At 43.7% G+C, this 25594-nt stretch overlaps 1 protein-coding gene across 6 annotated transcripts in view; it reads right to left on the reverse strand.

Moving 5' to 3' along the window:
• Positions 1-658: 658 nt before the first annotated feature.
• Positions 659-25594, reverse strand: part of LOC5579826 — a 39224-nt gene continuing 14288 nt past the window's right edge. For 2 of the 6 annotated variants that reach the window (XM_021857198.1, XM_021857199.1), the window contains exons 2-8: positions 19675-20744; positions 19505-19614; positions 19352-19384; positions 10996-12328; positions 10823-10933; positions 1328-1339; positions 659-1105 (exon numbers count right to left, since the gene is read on the reverse strand). In XM_021857198.1, coding sequence (XP_021712890.1) covers positions 674-1105; positions 1328-1339; positions 10823-10933; positions 10996-12328; positions 19352-19384; positions 19505-19614; positions 19675-20691 — 3048 coding nt within the window. In that variant the 5' untranslated portion in view covers positions 20692-20744 and the 3' untranslated portion in view covers positions 659-673. The remainder of the gene's footprint in view (positions 1106-1327; positions 1340-10822; positions 10934-10995; positions 12329-19351; positions 19385-19504; positions 19615-19674; positions 20745-25594) is intronic. The other 4 variants (XM_001651007.2, XM_021857202.1, XM_021857201.1 and 1 more) reach the window with 3 other exon arrangements.

The following is a 25594-nucleotide window of genomic DNA, read 5'->3' on the forward strand; positions in this document are numbered from 1 at the left end:
TTCAAATGGATAGGATCCATTTCAAGAAACAAATCTCAAGAACCACTCCATATATCGATGCGAAAATGTATCACTATGATTCTATATATGTAGTGCACAACCCGATAAATTTTCAGCTTCATCGGTTCACTAAAACTCGAGATTTGCTTCCACAAAGTTTTGATGATTATTGTTAGAGTGAGACGAAAGATAGGGAAAATAACACGGTCTCCCGTGTCCCCTTCATGATAATGGTATTGGTGAGCGTGATCGAGTTGAATTGGGCTCAAAAGCGTATTTTGGATGTGCCCTCTTCAAATGTTTGTCTAGAAATGTTGTTTTTGACCAGAAAATCATACCGTATAGATATCGAGGAAAATAGTTTGTACGACACAGTTTCTTTTGATTGGCGAGTTGCCAATGTGTTAGGCGAAAAGTATTGATTACTGTGAGAATGTATCAAATACAAAGTTCTAATCATGGTTCAAACAGTTTCCAAAGCTAGTTATGCACAAGAATAAACGAAAACCCAAAACCTTTCTTTCAGGATTCAGGATTTTGCTGAAACAAAACGTAGATGATTGTTTGGAATGCTATCCAAACAAATAGATAAATTCGTAATCGGATCCATTAGACAACAAACCAAGAGAACCTTGGATAGTTTGCTGAAATACATGTAGCAAATAGAAAATCCTCACTTACCTTTCAGCTTGGTGATCTCGATCGCAAACATGTTCAGCGACATCAGCTGCAGCAACCGGTGCGAGGTGACCGCGATCGGCGAGTGCTGGATCAGTGCCCGGAACTCCCGCAGCATCTGGATGGCGCAGGGCGTGAACGACTCCATGCCGGTTTTCGTAATCAGCTTCCCGAGCACGTGCAGGAAGCTCACGATGAACCGCTTGTTCAGTTCGATCGAATCGAGCTGGCGCAGTTCCTCTTCCTCTTCCTCGCTGGTGTCCCCGGTCCGACCGGCCATCGGATCCAATGGCGCCGTCCGGTGCACCCGGAAACCACCCTCCGGATGGATCCACGTTTCGCGCCGCAGGTGCCCATCGAAGCGGTGCTCTTTTTCTTTGAGCCGGGCCCGGTTCTTCTCCTCCCGCTTCCGCTGGCTGCTCTCGTACTGCACTCGGCGCAAAGTGATGACAAATTGTGCCAAGGAAAGAGAAACAAGTGTATACGTACAAACGATCAGTATCAGTATCAAATCAGTCAATCAAAGGAAAATGGAAAACACACGCATTCCGTATTTGGACAGGACAGGTGTCATCATCTTGTCTAAATTTGTCTCAACCGGAGTCAATTCGCTTCAAGAAAGGGATTGCACGAATGATGGGAAACTCACCAAAAGCTTATGCTAGTGATTTACGACAGCGGCAGCGCGGCATGTAGTGGGAATTACAAAGCAGATAAATATGCGAAGAAACACTCGGTTAGTAAAAGGTTACGGCTGCGCCACTCATTCACTACATAGCCTCTCTCTCTATGGGTTGTTACTTATGTTAGGGTACTAAGAAGCCTAGGCTACACTAAATTGCTAATGTCTCTCTAATATGGGGGGCACGAGATGAAAAGTGATGGCATTTAGTTCTAGACAGATCATGTAGTTCAGGATCATTCGGAGCCGCTAACGCGGTATGGGTCAAACGCGGAAGGCTACCCGGAGGTTAAAGATGAGCGTTGTTTGGTTTGGATGCCGGAATGTTGCATGATTTATGTCACTTTAAAACAAACATATTAAGTAAATGTGGTGATAATTTTCGAGATTATTAGTACATCTTACGTGTGTCATCACCACGTCTTTATATTCATATTTTTCATAGACTTCGATGTCAACTAGTAGAGGGCCTGCTTCTTGGCTTAATGAGCTATGACCAATTCCAAAGTTAGACATTGTGAGGGTTTTTTTTTTGAATAGTCAGGTATTGGAGATTGGAATCAAGAATATTCCTGATTCAAAATGTGGTTTGTTTATATAGAGTCAATGCCAACAGTGTATGCGTGTACTGTAGTTACTATGGTAAGGAAAGCCCGTTAATCTATACGAATTGAATTTTTTTAGGTTTATTAAAAGATCGTAGAGTCAAGATCATAACATTACAGCCGCCTCTTGGTGATGTCATGTCAATAGTTTAGATAGGTGATGAAAAACCTAAAAAATTCTGTTTGAACATCAATTTATGAGATTTTTAGTCTTACATTCTAAAACGGATATGCACAATATTGTGCTTACTGAATTGGATTGGACCAAAAATTTTGGACCAACCCTTGACTCTTAGACAAGATTGACGCATCCTCCAGCAGTCGACAGCTGTCCTGGCTACATCCTTGCGGATGCTGAGGAAAGGGAATAATTAATTGAACACCTACTTAAGAAAGATGCAGAGAACTCTACGACCTTTCATAGGTGCTACGAGAAGACAGTGTGGAATGTTAGTGGGATGGGATAGGCCATAGGATACGTTTGGTAGACGTTCTGGCACATATAAAAAATACCTATTTTGGCATTGGTTCGTATTGGAACAAACTCTTCAAATTCTTCATTTGAAGCCTCTCTTCAATTCACAGTTCAATCGACCGTCCAAATAAAGCATGTATATAAACGGGTTTTTGCAAATGATTCTGATGACATGGATCGCATTCGCGTGATGGACGTATTTGCTACGAAAACCAAGAAAAAACAATCATTCTGGTAACGCACAAAACGAACTCGCTTGGTTGGGCTTTCGGACGCATACTGCCCAGCAAATACGAAAACCGAGGAAAAAATAATCAACCTAACAACTCCAGCTTGTTCCGCAATCTTTCGAACGGACCTCGTGTCAATCCTTTGGTGAAGATGTCCAAAACTTGCTCGGATGTTGCCTTACTGGATTTTCTCCCGGATAGTCATACCAGATGACGATATGTTTAATTCGTTTATGGTTCCGTGGCTCTTCAGCGATGCGAATGCAGAACTGGTTATTCTCGAACAACGGTATTACGCGCTGCAAGAAAAAAATTGATTCCTGGAAAATTGAAACCCTCAGGCTGCTAAATTTTCCAGGCTAAACATCAAAATCAGCCTTGCTCATCGTTGGGTGTGATTGTTTTGATTGGCGTGACAATCAGGAACAAATTTAAAGATCACCTCTACGACAGTGATTAAATCACAAAATTTTGTATTATATGAAGTATGAACCCATGAAGCATTATTGCAAGTACACGTCTAATCGTCAAACAAAAATATATTAAATTTATCACGAATATCTAAGTTCTTAGAACTCTGCTGTGGGGTGCAGTTCTGCTAGTATAAATTTGCCTACGCTAGTCTTTGAAGTTTTTAATTGAATACACAATAGAACAACGATGGAAACCAAGATAGAAATGGGATTTGAACCTATTTGTTCTATGAGTAAAAATGTGAGCCACAATTTGATTCGATATTTGTGTTTTACGCATTTTAACAGGAACGCTTAACATGATGCCTTCATGAAATCGATGTCCCTTGTCTATCCTATAGTTACTTACTTGATGGGCAACAATTCCTTGCTATTGCGTTGAATCTACGCCGAATGAAGAAGCCTTCTCCATTGAACCCGGTCCTGGGCCAATCGCTTCCAGTCGCCCTGAACGTTAAGCGACCTTAAATCCTCCTCAACTGCAAAAAGCCATCTGGTGCGCGGCCTTCCACGGAGCCGACGGCCTCTCCCTGGTTCCCTGCTGAATATTTGTTTAGCTTGACGTTCCTCCGACATGCGAGCTACATGCCCAGCCCACCGCAGCCTGCCGTGTTTTATACGCTTAACAATATCCATTTCATTATAGACTTGGTATAACTCGTGATTCATGCGACGCCGCCAGATGCCATTGTCCAATTTACCGCCGAGTATTGTTCGCAGCACTTTACGTTCAAAGACCCCAAAAGCTCTCCGGTCGACCTCTTTCAACGTCCAAGATTCGTGGCCGTACAGAGCTACCGGAAGAATTAGAGTCTTGTACAACGCGAGTTTGGTCTTCGTCTGTAAGCTGCGGGACTTAAGCTGGTTACGAAGTCCGTAAAAAGCCCGACTCGCAGCTGCAATACGCCTTTTAACCTCGCTGGTAACATCATTATCGCAAGTCACTAGAGTTCCAAGGTACACAAATTCTTCAACTACTTCAAATATATCACCACCTATCACCACCTCACTACCAACATCACCTATGGACCCACGATGTCTACCAGCGACCATGTACTTTGTCTTTGTGGTATTGATAATGAGCCCAATTCGCGTTGTCCCCCTTTTAAAAGGCACGTATGCCTCTTCCACGGCTCGGCGATCAATCCCGATTATGTCGATATCGTCCGCAAAACCAAGGAGCATATACGAACGTGTGATAATAGTGCCATTCCTATGCACGCAAGCTCTCCTTATTGCTCCTTCTAACGCTATGTTGAACAATAGGTTTGAAAGTACATCGCCCTGCTTCAATCCGTCTAAGGTTACGAAGGATGTGGAAATCGCATCCGCAACACGTATACTTGATTTCGATCCTTCCAACGTTGCACGAATCAGTCTAATCAGCTTCGTTGGAAAGCCATGTTCCATCATTATTTCCCACAACTCGTTTCTTTTAATTGAATCGTACGCCGCCTTGAAATCAATGAACAGATGATGAGTCTGCAAGTTGTACTCCCGGAATTTATCGAGGATCTGTCGCAGGGTAAACATTTGATCCGACGTCGATCGGCCCTCACGAAAACCGGCTTGGTATTCGCCGACGAAGGACTCTTCAAGCGGTCTCAATCTGTTGAACAGAATACGTGACATTATTTTGTACGCCGAATTGAGGAGTGTTATTCCTCGGTAATTGGCGCACTCCAATCTATGCCCTTTTTTGAAGAGAGGGCAAATGAGGCCATCCATCCAGCTAGCAGGCAGTTCTTCTTCCTCCCATATCCTTAGTAGTATATGGTGAATTATTCTATGCAGCTGCTCACTACCGTGCTTGAGAAGTTCGACCGGGAGCTCATCTTTCCCAGCAGCCTTGTTGTTCTTCAGCACTTTAATCGCCTTCCTAACCTCATTTAGAGATGGAGGCTCCACAGCTTGTCCTTCGTTGTCGATGTTCATTCTGTTCTCCGGTGCTCAATCGTTCCCTCCATTCTGTAACGTTTCGAAATGCTTTTTCCACCTGGCAGCCACCATCGTCAGCAAATTACCTTCACGGTCGTTGCACATGACGGAAGACGGCGCTGACTTTTTCCGCACGCCATTGACAGTTTTATAGAATCGTCGCATATCGTTCTGTTCCATACAGTTTTGCGCCTCGGCTCTCACATCACATTCTCATTATACTCTTTTTTCTTCCTGCGATGGATTCGCTTTTCGGCTGATCTTGCTTCCCTGTACAGCCTGGTACCAGACACTAACATCCGACGTCTGGCCACGTTCTTCTCAACCGTCACCCTCTGGCACTCCTCGTCGAACCATCCGCTTCTGGGGCGTCTTCGAGCAGTACCTATCACTTCTCGCGCTGTTTCACTCACCATTCCATGGATTGCATCCCATAGATTGTTGAGGTTTTCGCTCACATTGACCTCACTTATCCGCTCGTCCAGCTTTTGGTGGTATTCAGCTGTAACACCGTCTGCTGAGAAGCGCTAGATATTGAATCGCATTGTTCGCTGTGGTCTTGAATTCGCTACAGTTGATAACCGCGCTCGAATTTTACTGACAACGAGGTAGTGATCCGAGTCAATGTTAGGACCCCTGAAACTCCTAACATCGATGACATCTGAGAAATGTCGGCCATCCACCAGAATATGGTCTATCTGGTTGCAAATATCACCATTTGGATGCCTCCAGGTGTGCTTCCGAATATCCTTGCGTGCAAAGTAGGTGCTACAGATGGCCATCGCCCTGGCAGCAGCGAAAGTCACTAGTCGTAGGCCGTTGTCATTGGTAACGGAGTGAAGACTCTCCTTACCGATGATCGGACGGAAAAAGTCCTCTCTTCCGACCTGCGCGTTCGCATCTCCGATGACGATTTTCACGTCGTGTTTTGGGCACTCTCCATAGGCCTTATCAAGGCCTTCATAGAACGCGTCGTTCACGTCATCAGGTTTGTCGTTCGTCGGTGCATAGATGTTGATCAGGCTGTAGTTGAAGAATTCGCCCCGTATCCTCAGTACACAGATTCGTTTGCTAATCGGTTTCCACTTCATAACGCGTTTCATCTGCTTCCCGATCACTATGAAACCGACTCCATGTTCTGCCTTATCGCCGCCGCTGTGGTAGATGTTTTATTTGAACGTAGTGTTGGCGATGGGATCAACCGCCCGGAATTTATGTTCTCCAGATCTAGGCCACCGCACTTCTTGAATGGCGGACACGCCCACTGCAACCTTCTGCAGTTCACGAGCCAAAAGGCTCGCTCGTCCGGGTTCATTTAACGTCCTGACATTCCAGGTACCAAGTTATTTTTTATTTCGTTGCCAGGTCGGTTGCCGAAAATATCGTTCGTTATTTCTTTTTTCTCCATTTTTGGTGGTAGGTGAGAAATTCGGTATGCTACCTTACCGGGGTTGCGCTACCTACATCACGTTGATGGGGCTGCCACCTTAGGTTAGTTGACGTGATACAACATTTCATACTCAGCCGCTGGATACCAGAACAGACGCTGTTTGAGCCGCACCTCCTGGTGAACAGACGCTCGGGACGCACCCCCTCACTCTAGCTGATGTCAGAAGGACAACAGTGCCCAGGTTGCACTACCAGCTAAGTACGCAACCCTTAGCTGGCGGTCTTTGTCATCGTTAGACCCGAGGAAGCGTGAGGTAGGGACTTGCGAGGACCAGAGCTATGTTGGACGCTCCTTCCTAGTTGTCGACTCACCTATACACTGTCTTCATCTTCACGATTCCAATTAGCATCCCCTGGAGGGATAGGTGTCTAAGAGCATTGGAATTAATTGGAAAGCTCAATTTTCAAGTTTTCTCCTAGGACATGATAGGTGAATCGACGATGTGAAAAGTAGTGATTGATTGAAGTTTTTTTTTTCAAAGCCTTCAACGCACACTATGTGATTTTTGTTCTATGCGGAGATAGCCCACTGCGCGTTATTTCCGCGAGCCTATCCAAATTTTTAAATTTCCCTGCAATATTGGATGATGGAAAACAACTCCTAATTTTTTTCAGAAGGTTCTTGAGCCAAATAGCATTTCATGCAGCTTGACTCAGAGAGATGTACTCGGCCTTCATTGATGAAAGCGACACAGTCAATTGCTTGTTGACCCGTAAATCCACGAGACAGTAGCACCATAAACTTGCAGCACATTGCCGGATATCGATCGACGATCATCTTGGTCGATGCCCCAGTAAGCATCAGCGTATCCCACTAGTGGTTGATCTCCATGACGATGGAACACTGAACCCAGGGTAGCGGTCCCCGTCAGGTATCACAGTACAGGTCGGACTTGATTATCCGGAGTATCGATTTCACTAATCGAATCACTAAGAAAAAATTGAAATCTTTTACAAAAGAACTAAAACATTATCTTTTTTTCGTTATTTTATTTGTATGATGCGGTTGCGTGGCCAGATTTTTTTTAGGAACGGTAGGGGTCTCCACAGAAAAAAAATTGATCGCCATACACAAAAAAAAACACTTTTTGCAATTTCTCATCGTTCGTAATAGGCTGATTTTCATCACGCCAATCTGTCATGAAACGGCCTACTTTCCTGCACTGAAGTATGCAGTGCAAGAATAGTCATTACGCAGCTGAAACCAGTGCTGTAATGATTTATTTCGCAACGCTTTCTCATTACGCAACTGTTTTGAGATACGTAATGAATCATTACGCAACAAATTTTCAGAAATTGTAAAATGATGGTGAATGCATTGCAATATTATTTCTGATTCTCTCAAGTGGTCTTTTACGAAATTGCAAAACAAAATGTACTTAACTCGTTGCAGAACTCGATTTTTACAACACTCGTCGGACTTATCCTACTCGGCAAGCCTCGTAGGATAAATTTACGACTCGTGCTGTAAAAATCATCATTCTGCAACTTGTTCCGTAAAATACTATTTTCAAATCCCCATTTCTTAAATACGTTCTAAACTGCAAAACCACTCATATTATATATTGCAATACCATATTATCTCAGATTTATGCATAAAAATTTGAAAAACAAGAACATCAAAAAACAAATTTCGGATAATCGAGTCTAAAATTCCGGATAATCGGATCCCGGATAATCGAGTCCCCGGATAATTGAGTGTCCGGATAATCGAGTCCGACCTGTATACGCTTTAGATGACATCAGTGAACATCGTTTGGTGCAGATTGGAATTTGCTGAATAAAATTACAGCAGCACTGATGTACCGATATGCGGCCCCTTGTATGGCTTCTTCGTCATTACATCTACTTCTTTTCTACTCTCCAGTTTCAGTTTGGTACCCATGGAAGCGCTACCGGTTTGCAGTCGGACATGGCGAACCTTTGCAGCAGATCGGCAATATGCTTTGGTTGACTAATTTTCATGGTACCTCCACTCAAATCTCGATCCACTTTCAAGCCTAGAAAGATTTTCAACTCCCCCATATCGGACATCTCAAACTGGTTGGATAACTGTTGTTTGATCCTGTCCATCAGCTCCAATCGGTCCGAGACAATGATGATATAGTCTTGGCTACTGGCGTTTTGTCGAAATCTGTCGCGAATTATTGAATAATACGTCTAGTACGTTTGGTAGTGTAATACAGAATGAGATTTTATATAATTCTAATACATGGCATACTACAATGCTATGGTTATAACTCTAAAATCCCCCCTTAACCAAGAATTGGCTTGAATTCCCATACTTACCTTACCAGTCAGGCTAAGGCCTGGGTGGCCTCTGCTGTACGTAGGTCTCCATTCGACTCGGTCCATGGCTGCCCGTCGCCAGCCACGCATTCTGCGAAGGGTCCGCAGATCGTTCTCAACTTGATCGACCCATCTTGCTCGCTGCGCACCACGTCGTCTTGTGCCGGTCGGATTGTTTTCGAGAACCATTTTCACCGGGTTGGTATTCGACATTCTGGTGACATGCCCGGCCCACCGCAGCCTCCCAATTTTTGCGAGGTGGACAATGGTTGGTTCTCCCAGCAGCTGGTGCAATTCATGGTTCATCCGCCTTCTCCACGTTCCGTCTTCCATCTGCACTCCGCCTTAGATGGTCCGCAACACCTTCCGTTCGAAAACACTAAGAGCGCGTTGAACCTCTGCACGTAGGGTCCATGTTTCGTGCCCATAGAGGAGTACCGGTCTAATCAGCGTCTTGTAGATGGTTAACTTCGGAGCGTTCTGCGGAGTCCAAAGTAGGCACGATTTCCAGCAACGATGCGTCTCTGGATTTCTCTGCTGGTGTCGTTGTCGGCGGTCACCAGTGAGCCCAAGTACACGAATTCTTCGACAACCTCGATTTCATCACCGTCAAAATGAACTCGAGGTGGGGGGCGTGCCGTGTCTTCTCTTGAGCCCCTCGCTATCAAGTACTTCGTCTTTGACACATTGATGTTCAGTCCGATTCGCCTAGCTTCAGCCCTTAGTCGGATGTACGTGTCCGCCATCGTCTCAAAGTTGCGTGCAACAATATCAATGTCGTCGGCAAAACCAAGTAACTGAACGGACTTTCTGAAAATCGTGCCACTCGTGTCTATCCCCGCTCTTCTTATCACACCCTCTAAAGCAATGTTGAACAGTAAACACGAAAGGCCATCACCTTGCCGTAACCCTCTGCGAGATTCGAAGGGACTCGAGAGTGTCCCTGATACTCGGACTACGCACATCACTCGCTCCATCGTCGCCTTGATCAATCTTATCAGTTTGTCCGGGAAACCGTATTGGTGTATAATCTGCCATAGCTGTTCTCGATCGATTGTATCATAGGTCGATTTAAAATCGATGAATAAATGATGTGTGGGTACATTGTATTCGCGGCATTTCTGCAACACCTGGCGGATGGCGAATATCTGGTCCATTGTTGCTCGTTCGCCCATAAATCCTGCCTGATATTGTCCAACGAATTTTCTAGCAATTGGTGATAGACGGCGGCATAGAATTTGGGAGAGTACCTTGTAGGCGGCGCTCAAAATTGTGATCGCACGATAATTGGCGCAATCCAACTTGTCGCCCTTTTTGTAGATGGGACACACGACACCTTCCATCCACTCCTCCGGCAATACTTCCTCCTCCCAAATCTTGGAAATAACCCAGTGCAGCGCTCTTGCCAGTGCATCACCACCGCATGAATTCCCAATATCAGTCATCGATCGATAGAACCGTTCGGTTGATTGCCGTCAGTATAAGAGCACATTGAAGCCTCCTGTATTTTGCCTGTGTTGGTAGCAAAGCTCAAAGCCAACCCTTTTCCAGTAGAGAAGCTAGGCAAAATACAAGACGCTTCGATGCTTACTGACTTTAAAATGGCTTGCTCAATTTTCACCACATAATTGAATTTCAATCTTGTCGCTCCCTTGCGACGCCTATGCATCTATTCGTTTCCATCATTTGCTTCTATAGACTCCCTTTACCTTTGAGTCGCATGACCGATAAAGCCATAAAACAATAATAATTTAAAAACAATCACGGTCGAAACCTTCTCCTAACAAAATAGGCAGAGCTACACGTGAACATGACTTTATTGGGTGAGAACGTCAGCAAAAGAGAAAGAATTTTATTTGAAAATTTTTTTAGCCTGCTAGTCGTTTAAATTGCATTGGATTACCACATGATCTAGTCCCATCACTTTTCATCGTCCCGTTACCCATCCCCCTAGGAGCGGGAAAGTCACCTATCCAAACAGATCCAAATCCCCTCTCACTTACCTTCTTCTTAGTCTCGTTGAACAAATCCATCAGACTTTCGCGGGCTGATTCGAACGGATTCGACGACATCAGACTGCGCATGTAGAAGTACACGGCGTCAATTTTGCGTTTCTAAAATAAAGAAGGACAACCATAAGCAAATTGGACATTCCGCAATTCACCCAACAACTTACAGCATAGACGGAGAGCAGCGCCAGTTGATTGTATGGGCGACCATTCTTGGGCATGATCTGCTGAGCCTTCACGTACCACTGTTTCGCCTTGCGGAAATTGTTCGATTCGTTGACCTGCTCCCGGTAGCGTGCCAGGTCACCCAAAAAGAGGAAAATCTTCTGGGCGGAAACCAACGCCAGGCCGCACTTAATCCCCTTGGTGTTGGTGGCCGCATTCGGTCCGATGTAGTTCTCCAGGCAAAAATTGAACTTGCCCTCCAGCAGGGTAAGGAGCTGTTCGAAGAACTGCGCTCCGTTTTCGATGATTTCCGTGGCTTTTTCGCGATAGTAGGCTCGGTTGTTCTGATCCGGATCTTCCGCCAGGAGCTTGCGCAACTGCTCTATGATGTTGTAGTACAGGAGCTTCCAAAAGTGGTGCTCGATGTTGATGTCCTGGGAGAAACGCATTTCGGTCAGGAGGAACGATTCCAACAGTCTTTGCAGGTCGGTTCTGATTTGGACGTAGATGTCCCACTCGCGGAATAGGTTTCCGGTGAATAGCAAGTCTTGAAGGCGATTATCGGCAGCTTCCAGCTGGTGGACCAGATCTTTGTTGCGGAGTAGGTTGGCTTGAGTTGCGCTAGTGTCGTACCAGGGTGGACGTGCGCTGCTGAGTTGGTTGCCGCTGGCAATTCGTTTGCGTTCGGTAGAGGATCCTAGTTCGTCTAGGTTCTCCGGAGGATTGTAATTGCGAGTTTGAGACGGAGTGATCATGATTGGCTTGTTGGGGTTCTTGGGATCGAACAGCGTCCGTGCATTTCCTGAATTATCTTCCCTGAGATGATCATCCCGTGGCAGATTGCCTGAAGCGGGGATTTTCGGTGGAAGCACCAACACTCCAGGAGCCTTCTGGATTCCGATTTGCTCCTCGAATTGCTTCGTCATTTCGGCGATTTTGACGTCCGTCTTTTCGATGCCATCGCCCGCCCCTCGCCAATTTTCGGAGTGAACTCCACCACCCCTCTGCCAATTGCCGCCACGGTCCATACTGTTATCTCGACTATTGCTGTACCGATCTCCACCTGCGCTCTTCCTATGGAACCTTCCTCCGTCGCCCCGTTCGTAATACCGATCCTGACTGCCTTCGCGATTGCCAAAATGTTTCCCACTACGACTGCCGCCACGATGGCCACTTGCGTAACCCGCTCGATCCATGCTATTCTCGCGACTCAAGTTGGAGGACTGTGAATTGCGACGGCTGCGGCCACTGCTTCCTCCGCTTCCTTTTGTCACTGGCGGATAGGGGACCTTGAAACCGCCTTCGTCGTAGAAGTCATTACTGGAACGGGAATTGCTGAAAGTAGGGAAGATGATTGTTAGACCCTGAATAAGTACATTGATAGTCGATCGCACTGAAAAACATGTTTGAATGAAAAACTTGTTCAGTGCTCTTGATGCTTCATTTACCGTTATTGTAAGAAATAGCCATCAAAACTTCAAATGTATCTTTATATAGTTATTCTACACCTCTGGACTGATTTGAGAAAAAAAAATCGTAAGACCTAACCGTTAAAATCGTTGATTTAAGTAAGTAGAAGTTGACTTTCAATACAGGTCGGACTCGATTATCCGGAGTGATGATTTCGCCGCCTCCAAGAATATGACCATTCGTTGCAAGTAGGTGCACGGCCATATATACCGATACACCTGGAGATCACCACAGCAGACAGAATCACTAATCGACCATGTTCTGATTGATGGACGGCACTTCTCCGACAATATCGACGTCAGGACCTATCGTGGTGCTAACATCGACTCTGACCATTATCTGCTAATGGTTAAATTACGCCCAAAACTCTACGTCGTTAACAGCGTACGGTACCTACGGTACGGCCGCCTCGGTACGACCTAGAGCGGTTCAAGCAACCGGATGTCGCAACTGCATACGCGCAGCACAAGGTTGTATTTCCGAAAGAGGGTAGGCTGGATGATCTTGAGGACTGCTGGAGTACAGTGAAGGTAGCCATCAATGATGCAGCTGATTGCAACGTCGGGTACGTGGGACGGAGTCGATGGAACGATTGGTTTGACGAGAAATGTAGGAAAATTCTGGAGGATGCAGCGCAGACGGTTATGCTTCAGCAAGGGACCTGGCTGAACGGGGATCGTTATAGACGGAAACGGCAACAGCAAACCCGCCTCTTTCGGGAGAAAACACGCCGCCTGAAGTAGACGGAGTGCGAGGAGATGGAACAGCTGTGTCGGTCTCAAAAAACACGTAAGTTTCAACGCATCCCGCAACGGCTTCGTGTCGCGTGCTGAGATGTTCAGGGATAAGGATGGGAACATTTTGTCGGACGAGCGTGAGGTGATCGAAAGGTGGAAGCAGCATTTCGACGAACACCTGAATGGCGCTTAGAGCACAAGCAATGAAAGACAGGACAACGGAGTACTGCGGACGATGGAAACCAACCAGGTCCCACTTTGAGGGAGGAAAAGGATGCCATTTACCAGCTCGAAAAAAAAATGCACCGTAATGCATTTCCGAAAGCGCTTAGGAACAGGTCAAAGGATATTATGGAGCTAATACCCACCGATGCAGGTACACTACAGTTTATGTTTTGCAGAGGAAGTCGGAAGTGCTCTCGAGACTGAAGGAATTTGTCGAAATGGCAAAGACTCAGTTCGGAAGAAAACCTAAAATCATACGTTCGGATCAAGGAGGAGAGTATACCGGAGAAGCTGTGAAAGCATATTTGAAGGAAAACGGAATCAAGTTTCAGTATACCGCTCCGTACACCCGGAACAAAATGGGACAGCCGAACGAAAGAACAGAAGCTTAGTCGAAATGGCAAGGTGTATGTTGATTGATGCTGGATTGCACAAAAGGTTTTGGGGATAAGCAGTGGTAACGGCGAACTACTTGCAAAACCGTTTACCATCCAGGTCAATGGAAGGAACCCCATATGAACGCTGGTGTGAATCAAAACCGAATCTCCAGCATATCCGCCGTTTTGGAGTTGATGCATACTACCCAGAGTTGCACAATATCAGTCATATCAACTGATGGCTGATCGCCTAAAACTATCAATATCACTATCTAGCTATCAATATAATTTTGATTTGACAACCAACAGCAGTGAAGCGATACCGCCCTCTAGATCATAATCACTACAGAATGAGTGATCACGTGGTAATTATCCAAGCTATTAATGTTTTTCGGTGACCAAAAAATAGTTGCCATCCATCCATAGCACCGTCAAATATATCGTACTGATAAGTTGCCGTTTTATTAGCCTAATTTAAGGCTCAACTTAACCTTTCAGTGATATCCATATTCTATCGCCATCAGTGCACTGATGATGGAATAACCAGCATGATGTTGATGGTATACAGAATGATCTGAGTTGTATCGCAGTCGGCCAGTCGAAATCAGCAAATTTTAAGCCTTGATAGTGACAGCGAGCAACTCTGGTACTACCACGTACCTGGCGAGAAACGAGGTAAGCTGGAAGAAAAAGCTGTTAAGTTGAAATTTGTTGATTACAGTGAGGAGTATAAAGCTTATCGTTTGCTGGACATCGTTACTGGGAAGATAACTGTAAGCCGTGACGTACGGTTTCTTGAATGCTCAAGTCTTATGGTCAGTAATGATAGATCCCTCAATGAAATTGTCGTGCCGTTGGAAGTTACTTGCAAACAACGCCGTGATATCATCATTAACGCTACTTCTGAATTTGAGAATGCTGAAGCGGTTGAATCTGGTGATGAGCAATGGTTTTCTGAAGACGTTAATACAAGCACATCTAGCGAGGACACGTTTGTGGGATTTGATACGGACAATGAAACCGAGCAGTTGAGAAGATCTACCAGAACTACAAAAGGTAAGATGCCGAACAAATATGTTTGTAGTGACTCATTTGATAATCAAGAGGAGCCAAGGAATGTACAGGAAGCGTTATCATGTCCACAAAAGCTACAGTGGAGAGAACCAATAATGGAAGAGCTGCAATCCATAGAATCAAACCAAACTTGGGAACTGGTTGATCTACCTCCCGGGAAGCGTGCGATCGGCTGCAAATGGGTCTTTAAGCAGAAGCGAGATTCAAATGGAAAGGTACAGCGATTCAAGGCGCGTTTGGTGGCACAAGGCTTCAGTCAACAATATGGCACGGATTATTATGAAGTACCATCAGTGTACTAGTATCCGCTCATGCCCCTATTTCCGCTCACTAGTGTAAAAATTGAATATTTGTGTCAAAAACCAAAAGTTTTCGCATGGATATATTCTAGCAATATTAACAACTTTCAAATGAAGTCGTCTGACATTATTTTCACTTGATAAAATAATTCTTTATATTCAAAACACAAGACCCCCGGTTATTGGGTCACTAGGTATTTTTGTATGTTCCAATAACCGCTCATGCAAAAAATTAAACAAAATTTTGAAGAAATGTCGATTTTAGTATACAGCCTTCTTTATTGCAGTAGTAGCTAAGGTTTGACCATAAAAAATATCAGGATAAATAACAAAATTCGAAATAATGCATTTTTTAGTAAGTTCGTCTCGAAATTTACCGTGAGCGGAAATAGGAACACTTAGATGCAGTAACAAATGCAATTAATTAATTTTTTACTAAAGTTTTTAAAATTATTTTTATTTTGCTGCTGATTATCTATACTTGGAATTACATTGTGACATAAAAATAGTATTGATCGACACAATAGTTATTTTATATTCAACATTTGAATTCATAACTTCCCTTAAATGAGCGGAATCTGGTGCACTGATGGTATTTGATCCTGTCGTTCGACAAACAACTTTTCGAACATTGATGAGTGTGGCTGCTAAACGAAAAATGATGGTTAAACAATTCGACGTCAAGACGGCATTTCTGCACGGACACCTTGAAGAGGAGACATTGATGAAACAACCTCCAGGTTTTGCTGTGAAAGGTGCTGAAAACAAGGTTTTCCGCTTAAAGAAAAGTTTATATGGTCTGAAACAGGCTGCCCGCTCTTAGAATCAACGGCTTCACGAGGTGCTAGTGTCAATCGGTTACGAACAAGGTGATGCTGATCCATGTCTATCGGAAGTACGTCAATGAAAAATTCAGTTACGTGCTAATCTATGCGGATGACCTGATAGCAGCCAGTGAAGACCAATCGATCTTGGATACCCTTGAAGAAACATTACGAAAAACATTATGAAAATGAAGCATCTCTCCAAGACAATCACCTGTATCAAAAGATTGTAGGACAACTTTTATACTTGGCGGTGAATTCAAGACCGGATATTTTAGCTTCAGTATCGATCCTAAGCCGGAAGACAGCAAATCCATCACAACACGACTGGAATGAATTAAAGAGAGTAGTTCGATATCTGAAAAGGACAGGCGATCTGAAACTACGACTGAGCAACATTAAAAGGCCTACACACGTTGTTGGATACGCTGACGCTGATTAGGAGAAATGCCGTGAAAACTGGCACCCCTATTTTTTGTTTACGTTCGAATGCGCTTTCGATCGAAAACCGTTTCGCATTCTCGTTTACGCCAGCAAAATCAAATGGGCCATGGATTCGATCGAAAGTTGGATCCGCCGTTAACAAGAATGAGGGTGAGGAAGTCAAATAGCGCTTACGAATGCTTACCGATTTGGGAGAAAACACATCAATAATAATTTATGAAGATAATCAAAGCTGTCAAATGTTAAGCATTGAAACATTTAGTAACAGAACGAAGCATATAGCAACAAGATATCAATTTGTCAAAGATCTGAAGTTAAAGAAAACTGTGAATTACGAATATTGCCCCACTCAAACTATGACAGCTGATATGTTCACCAAACCACTCCCAAGGATCCGACTAGAACTCTTAACCCGTATAGGCCTGAGTGAAAGCAAAAAATCTAAAACCCTTACCCCTCAGCGAATTCTTTATGGATTCAAATGATTTTTTGTCAGTATACTGGCACACATATCTAGTTTCTAGAAGTTGATAGAGGAACGCGGAAATATTCCTGTGGCCGGAGTTATTCCGGTGGATCACTGGGTCAGGTTGGGTGAGAAGGGTACTGTGCGTTTGTGCCCCTGAAGGTAGGCAAATTTAGGGGTCTATTTTGTAATTCGAGCGAATTCACGTGACTCGTCAATAGTCATTGTCGATCAAAGTAAGCATGCATATTTCAGATGTCACCCGTCGATTCCCATAGTAATCAGGTCACATAGAGTGACAACTGTCGATAAACTCGAGTGACAGAGCCAAGTCGAGCGAAATTTGTGGTCGACAGTGACTCCAGTCGAGTCGTTTTTGATCGACTCGACTTATAAAATAGGGTCCTTAAAGTCATAGATAAATTGCGGAATCGGCTATAATGTGGCCACTACATGACGGAATTTTAAGAAAATTGCATCAGCGTGAACCTTTTGAGAAACGATTGAATTGGATAACTATGAATTTTGCATTTGATTAATCCCACTAATGACCATTTTCGGGTCCCGGGACGCCTCAAACTTACGATAAAGTGTCCAATTTGTATCTGAACATCTGTGCCATGCCTATGGGAACGCATTTTAGTACACAATTATGTTTGATTTCTACTTTTCGAGAATTGAAACGGTTTAGTACCCAACAAATCTACAGCCGGTTCTTCTAAGGCCATTACGTCCGAATGGCCTAATCCGGTATATTTTAACTCTTCATTTTTAGGGGTCTATTTCATAAGTTGAGTCGATCAAAATGACTCGACTGGAGTCACTGTCGACCGAATAAATCGCTCGACTCAGCTCTGTCACTCGAATTTTTCGACAGTTGTCACTCTTCGTGACTGGATTACTATGGGAGTCGACGGGTGACATCTGAAATATGCATGCTTGCTTTGATCGACAATGAATACAGACGAGTCACATGAATCTGCTCGATTTACAAAATAGGCCCCTTAATGTTGAATATCAGATCTTAATAATTTATGCAAATTAAAATGATTGTCATTGTCAATAAATACAGGTAACTTGGCATGTCCCAAAAAATAGCCATTTTTTACCCGACTTGACCCAGTGACCCACCGGAACAACTCTGGTCACAATAATATTTCCGAGATCCTTCTAGAAACTAGATATATGGGCCAGTGAACTGACAAAAACTCATTTGAATCCGTTTATAATTCGCTAAGCGGTGAGGTTTTCAATATTTTTGCTTTCACTAAGGCCTATACGGGTTAAGAAGAATGTGTGGACTATCCTTGAAACATTCTCAAGAAAGCAACTCACGTTGAGGAGGAGTATTGGATAGCAACCAACCAAACAACATGAGTGCATCCAATCATCATCCATGACTTAAGTTTTACTTTCATTCCAATTCAGTTCTTCAGCTAATAAAGACGGTATTTGTTATCCAAAAGGTCTCTCACTAGCATGGGTCGATTCCACATTAGCCACCTGCCAATAATATGCCCCATCTACAAGAAGGGCGACAAGTTAGATTGTGACAACTTTCGAGATCATTTTCCGCCGACTGTCACCTTCAGTAAACGAGTTTGTGGGAAGTTATCAAGTTATCGGCTTCGTTTACGGTCGGTCGACAACGAACCAAATCTTTACTGTGAAAATGTCGTGAATACCAAGTTCCGAAGCATCAACTCTTCATCGCTTTCTAGGCGACGATAGTATCGACCGCGTAGAGCTATATAAAATCATGGACGAGAACAGCTGTCCCGGGCAGGTACAAGACTGGCGAATATTCCAGTTCGTTTGAATCTCGCCTTTCAAGCCTGTTGTTCAATATTGCGCTAGAAGGTGTTACGCGGAGAGCCTGGCTTAACATCCGGGGTACGAGTTTTAAGAGATCCAGTCAATTTGTTTGCTTCGCGGATGATATGGACATTGTCGACCGAACATTTGAAAATGTGGCAGACCTGTACACTTGCCTGAAACTCGAGGTAGCAAAAGTTGAACTGGTGGTGAATGTGACCGAGACAAAGTACATGCTAGCTGGTGGGGCCGAGCGCGACAGGGCTCGCCTAGGTAGCAGTGTTACGATAGACGGGGATACGTTCGAGGTGGTCGACGAGTTCGTCTTCCTCGGATCCTTGCTGACGGCTGATAATAACGTTAGCTGTGCAATATGGAGGCGCATCATCGGTGGAAGTCGGGCCTACTATGGCCTCCACAAGAAACTGCGGTCAAAAAAGATTATACTTCTTCAAAAAGGCATAACTCAAAATTTCGTCGAATGATTTGTATAGAGGTGTAGAATAACTATATAAACAAACTGTCATTTAAAGTCATGATAGCCAAATCCGTTTTGATAACAACGATAAATGAAGCACCGTACTGCTTGGATGATTTTTAAATAAAAATATAGTTGAACGATCTTACGTTGTTCCCTTTAGCTTTTTCCGATTTCCATTTCTGCTCGGGTACCCATCGTATGGGAGCATGGCGCAAATTACACAAAATACGCGAATGTGAGAATCGTATTTTGGAAGTAAAATTTGAAGACTACTCCTAATGGAATCTTCATGTACTCACCTCCGATGTCGACGTCTGTTCCTGCTGTTGGAGCCCGTATTCGGACCGATATTGTTGTTGAGGGTGGTCTTCTCTTGCATTGCTTCCCGCTCGACATCGTCAGCCCAGTCCTAAAAATTCAGAATAAATTTAGAAAGATCTTAAGTTATAAACAACTCACACCAAATTACCAATTTTCCGGCAGATTTCCTGCCATCGTCCTCATCGATTTTGCCGCCTTCCGAATACTGTCGGCTGCGATTGCTGTCCTTGCGGAATCCGGGCGGTGGTCCAACGGGGATGTGTTCATCGACATACCCTCGGCCTCCGCCGTCTCTCGGGGGAAGCCCATAGTTACTGTTCCATCGATCGTTCGGATCGCAGCTGGAGTTCCTGCTGTGGGGCCGCGGAGGTCTATCGAAGTCCTGCTGCTGTGGATGCACTTGCTGGTGATGATGGACATCACCCTGGTCATTTCCCACATCCGACGATCGGCTCCGGGGACGCTGCATATCCACCGGAGTTCGTGCCCGGTAGTCCTGCTGGTATCCTCCCGGCTGCTGGTAGTTCCCTGAGTATCGATTCCGGCCGCCACCTCGCATTCCCGGCGGACGCGAGCGAGGTGACATGGGAAGCGTATGCGACCAGCTCTGCGGAGGATGCTCGTTGCGTAGGGTCTCCAAATAGTCCAGCGGGAGACCGTGATCCTGGAGGATCTTACGCTGCAATCGAGGTGCTAGGGTCTCAATATTTAAAGGCAACATGGGTTTCTTGGGGCCTAGGCGACCCCCAAAGCTGGGTTCGACACTTCGCGTGTCCCGCTCGTTGCGTAGACGATCCTGAGGCCGATTGTAGTTGACGTTAGGCGGATTGGTTGACAGGACCCGAGGTTCGGAAGCCTGTCGGAAACCTGGCGGGGCATCGTTTCGGGGCCGGGACGGCTGCTGATCGTAATAGTCATGCTTTTTGTTATTGCGTTCCTTTTTATTGACCGATCGCCATCCGTCGCTTGGGCCCCAATCGCGATCGCGGTCACGGTCCCGATCGCGCCCCGAAGTCGGGGCAGGTCCGTCACCCAGCGAGTTGAGCGACCGATTGCTGCCGGAGTTTTCCGATTTCCGCAGCGGGCCACTGCCGGGGCTGTACAGAGACTGCTGCTGGCGTTTGCCTCCGCGCCCCCGGCCAGACGAAGCCGGCGCATTATTCATCGTCGCCCTCCGAGGCCGTCAGCTGGTGGCAATTCTTGGGGCAGGGTTGGGCACTGGAAAGAGGAAAAACGACAAATTAGAATTACTTGGAAACTATTTACTTACTTTGCATTCACATGACTACGCGGTTCGAACATAAACGTCCTCGCTTTCAACATCGAAATTTTGAATTGTTCCATCTTGATTGTTTGACAGTGTTCTGGTCGAATTACTTCCGTTACGGAAAGATCTTGAATTGATTTATTGGAAGTTAAATTACTTATGAAAGCTGAGGAGTCAGTCGGTGCGCTTTTACAGCAGTACAATGGTTACCTTATCCCACTAACCCAAATTCCTACCATGACAACTGTGAAGATGCAGAGGTATAATCGGTCTCTAGTAGCAATGGTTGTCTAACTAACATTCTTTCCCTTCGCCGATGACCGCATTGGACTTTTAAACTTTGAACTCTCTATTTGAGCTTATTTGGTTAGCTATTTCCAAGCCCCATTCATTAAATCTCAACCACGGAATGCAGCTACGAAGCGGTCATCCATGCTCATGCTCAGAATTGCTTCATATGTATTGTTGAAGTGGTCATACAAAGTCATAGAAACTGTGTCGTGGTAAGCGCGGTTTGTGTTATTCTAATGCAGCCCACAGACGACTCAGACTATTTGACCAACATTAACTCCGCCCCCATGGTGCTTATGTTGGTGCTATGTTTGACGATGTGTGATGCTGCTTGACGAACCATTTTGACAGTTTGTGAAACCGATTTGATGGTTGATAAACAGAAGTTGTACTAGGGATTTTATCAGGAGTTCCATCAGGAGTTCCTATAGAGATTCAATTAGTTATTTCTTCGGGGATTCCAATAGGAGTTCTTCCAGGGATTAAGTCAGGAGTTCCTTCAGAGATTCTACCTGGAATTCGAACAGGGGTTCTGTCAGAAGTTCTTCTAAGGATTCCGTCGAGTATTCCTTCGGAGATTGCACCTGGAATTCCTCTTGAGATTATATCACGGATTCCCCATGATATTCTATCTAGGTTTCTTCTTGAGATTTCATAAGGATTTCCGTCAGTCATATTATCAGGAATCCAGGGATTTCATCAGGAATTCCTACAAGCATCCCGTCAGAAGTTCGCTCAAAGATTCCATTAGGAATTCCTCCAGGGATTACATCAGAAGTTCTTCTAGGGATTACAGCAGGAGTTTATCTAGGGATTCCATCGGGATTTCTTCTAGGGATTTTATTAGAAGTTAATTCAAGATTTCCATAACAAGTTCCTTCAGCGACAGTCAGCGGTGCTTCTCTAGATCCAACGAAATTTGAAGTTAAACCCAAAGCGCTTCTGGAAGTTCGTTAACGAGCAACGAAAAGTATCGGGAATCTGCAATGACGTTGAACAGCATCAAAGGTACGACACCCTCCGAAATCTGCGACACGTTTTCGGAAAAGTTCGCTAATGTTCTTTAGCGAAGATATACCTGCGGATCAAATTGGACTCGCAATTTGCAACGTTCCCCAGTCATCTTATGCGATGGGAAGTTTTAATATCGATGAAACTATGATTACCAACGAAATGATCTTCCAACCCCGAACCGGATGGATTTCCTTCAGTTCTTCTGAAGAAGCACATTGATGTTCTAGTTACTCCATCTTGCAGGAAGATTGCTCACATGTACCCGGTGTACGAAAAAGGGTCATAAACGCTTATCGTTGAGACGAACCAATTATAGCATGTACGGAGCTTTTGATGGTCTGCAGAGAACATCCAATCGAATAGCTCTAGAACTTGATTTTGACACTTCGCTAAAGTTTTTCAAGTTCCGTAGGAATTTCATCAGGAATTCTTCCAAGGATTCCTTCAGAAGTTTCTCAAAGGATTTCATCAGTAGTTCGTCTATAGATTTCATATAGTTTTTGCAGGGATTCCATCAGAAGTTCATGCATGGATTCCATTAGGAATACTTCTAAAATTCCTCCTGGGATTCCATTAGAAGTTATGTCAGGGATTCTATCAAGAGTTTTTTATTTTAAAGATTTCTTCAGCAATTCCTCTGGGATTTATTAGGCTATTTAGTATGGATTATTCACGGAATTCATTAAGGGATTCAAGCAGACATTTCTTCCAGGGGTTTCTCCAGGGAACTCTTCAAGAGATTCCTGAAGGAATTCAAGGAATATCTCTCAAAATCCCTCAAGAAATAATCTCGGAAGATTCTTCTCGGAATCCCTCCCGAAATACCTACAAGGATTCTCGAGTTATCAGAAATGCATCCAGGGAATCTACTAGTAACTTTACTACTAATCGTCCAATGACTAGATCAGTAGTTCCTGCTAGGTTAAAAAAAATCCTTCAGGGATTTTTCCTTTTCCTTTCCAAGATTTCCTTCAGTAATTCCATTAGGAATACCTTCACAAAATCCGCGAGGATTTTCTCAAAGCATTCCGAAAAATATCCCCTACATAAATCCTCCTTGAAATTCAGTTGAGGTTCTTCCATGGATTGCATCTAGAATTCGCCCAGGTATTTTTCCAGGATTTCCATTAGGAAAATCTCCAAAAATTTCAGCGAAAAACTTCATAGGGATTCCACTAGAAATTCTTCCCGAAACTCCACCAATATTTTTCCCGTGATTTTGCAGGGAATTCGAAAAATCCTCCAGATGATACCAAAACATTCTGGAAAAACCCTCTAGATTTCTCCAAGATGTTCTCCAAGGATCCCATAACGAATTTCTCAAGGTGTCGATCTCAATTTTCTATAAAGATTCCACCAGTATTCCCATCAGAGACTTCACCAGCTTCTCTAATTATTTTACCAATAATTTTTCGAGAGTTTTTAAGGAATTTCCCCAGGAGTTGTTCCAGGGTTAACTCTGGGAATATCACCAGAATTTCCAACAGAAAAATCTACCAGAATTTCGTCAAAGGTTCCCTCAGAAAACACTTCAAAGGTTTTACTAGGATTTCTTTTCTTATAATTTATTCAGGGTTATCAGAAAATCCTCCAGGGGGTTAACCAAATATATTTCAAAGAGTTGAACTAGAAATTCTTCCTTTTTGTACTCTAGGTATTCCATCAAGAAGCTTCTACAAAATTCCAAACGATTATTCATCCAGGGATTCCATATTTATCTTTATATATATTTATTAACGAGATTTTTAGCCCTAGGCTAGTTCATCTCGGGACCAACGGCTTTACTGCCATTTCCGAAAGAAATCGTCACTATAACCTTTTTGCTATAAGTGACTCGGAGATGGGATTTTATCCCAGGTCCTCGGCGTGAGAGGCGTGTGTTCTAACCACTACACCAGGGCCGTCCCCTTTTTCCCACTGATATTTACTCAGAGGATTAAACAAAGCATTTCTCTGGATTCCTCCAGGTTGAATCCCTGAAGCGAACTGATTTTTTTTAAGTTCCTGGAAAAATCCATGGAACAATTTCTTGACAAATCCCTAATATTTATAAAGTAATTCTTGGTGGATTCCTTGGAAGTATTCCTGCAAGAAATGATGGAAGGAATTGATGGATAAATTCTTTTAAAAACCTTGGGTGAATTTCAGGTAGATTCTTGAAGTAATTGCTGAAGAAATGCCAGGACGAATGCCTCGTAGGGTCCCTTCAGGGATTCCAGAAAGAATCTTTGAAGGAATTTATTAACAGAATTTATAGAAGATTCCCTAGAAGAATCGCAAAAAATTGCAAGCGGAATCTCTAAAGAAATTCGTTGTGGAATCCCGTGGCAGAAGTTTTGGTGAATACTTGGAGAAATTCTGGGTAGAATCACTGTAAGAATTCTTGGAGTAAGTGTCTGCATGTATTCCTGTAGGAATATTTGAAGAATTTCTAGAGAAAATCAAGTAGGAATCCCTGAAGCAATTCCTGGAAGAATGTTTGGATTAATCGCTGAAGGATTTTCTGGAGAAATTTCTAGGGAAATCGCTAGAACAATCACTGGAAGATTTTTGAACGAAGGTATTCCTGGTAGAATTTTTGATGGAATCCTTGTACATATTTCTTGGAAGGTATTCATTGAATAATATCGTCACAAATTTTTAGAGTAATTCCTGGTGGAATCGCAGGAAAACAATCCTGAAAGAATCCGTTTAGAAATTCCTGAAGTGTCGCTGGAGGAATTCTTGAATAAATCTGTGGAGGATTGTTTGATGGAATTCTTGAAAAATTGGAAGAATCACTGAAGAAATCCCTTGGGAATTTTTGGATAAATGGGCCGGAGGAATCGTTAGAGAAACTACTAGAAAGATACGCTGAAGAAATTCCTGCTGCTGGAATTTAAGAATGAATCTTAGGAGGAAGCCCTGACAAAAGTCCTGGTGAAATACCTGAGGAATTTCCGGTAATTAATATATTGAGGAATAAAGGACAAGTTATTCAAAGAAATGAAATCATGAAGTGATTCTTGGGTAATGCGTGATGGAATTTTTGTAGCTAACTATGAAGTAATTTTTAAACGAATCTTCGAAGAAACTGTTTTAGAAGTCTCTGGAGGAATTCATGGAGTTAGCCCTAAAGAATTACTAAAGAAATCACTTGTGTATTTTTCTAGATTGATCGTTGAACCAATCAGTGGAGGAAACTTTGAATAATTTGTAGAGGATCTTTGAAGAAATCTCCGGAAGAATGACAGGATGAATTCCTGAAGGTATACCTGAAGGATGTTTCCCGGAGGAATTTATGGTTGATCTGTAGATAAATTTTTAGAGGAATTATTGATTGAATTCCTAGTAGAATTCCAGGAACACAAACTTTTGCACGATACACCATACTAAGGTGTGAACCCAAACTTTTGCACGAAGACTTGAATGACTGATTTATTAATAATAAGATACCGTAAAGTGTCGTAATTCAGCGCAGTTAAGGAATAAAACATTTCAAATGTTTAATGAAAGT

Source organism: Aedes aegypti, unplaced genomic scaffold (assembly GCF_002204515.2).
Source record: "Aedes aegypti strain LVP_AGWG unplaced genomic scaffold, AaegL5.0 Primary Assembly AGWG_AaegL5_hic_scaff_920_PBJ_arrow, whole genome shotgun sequence".
NCBI lineage: Eukaryota > Metazoa > Arthropoda > Insecta > Diptera > Culicidae > Aedes > Aedes aegypti.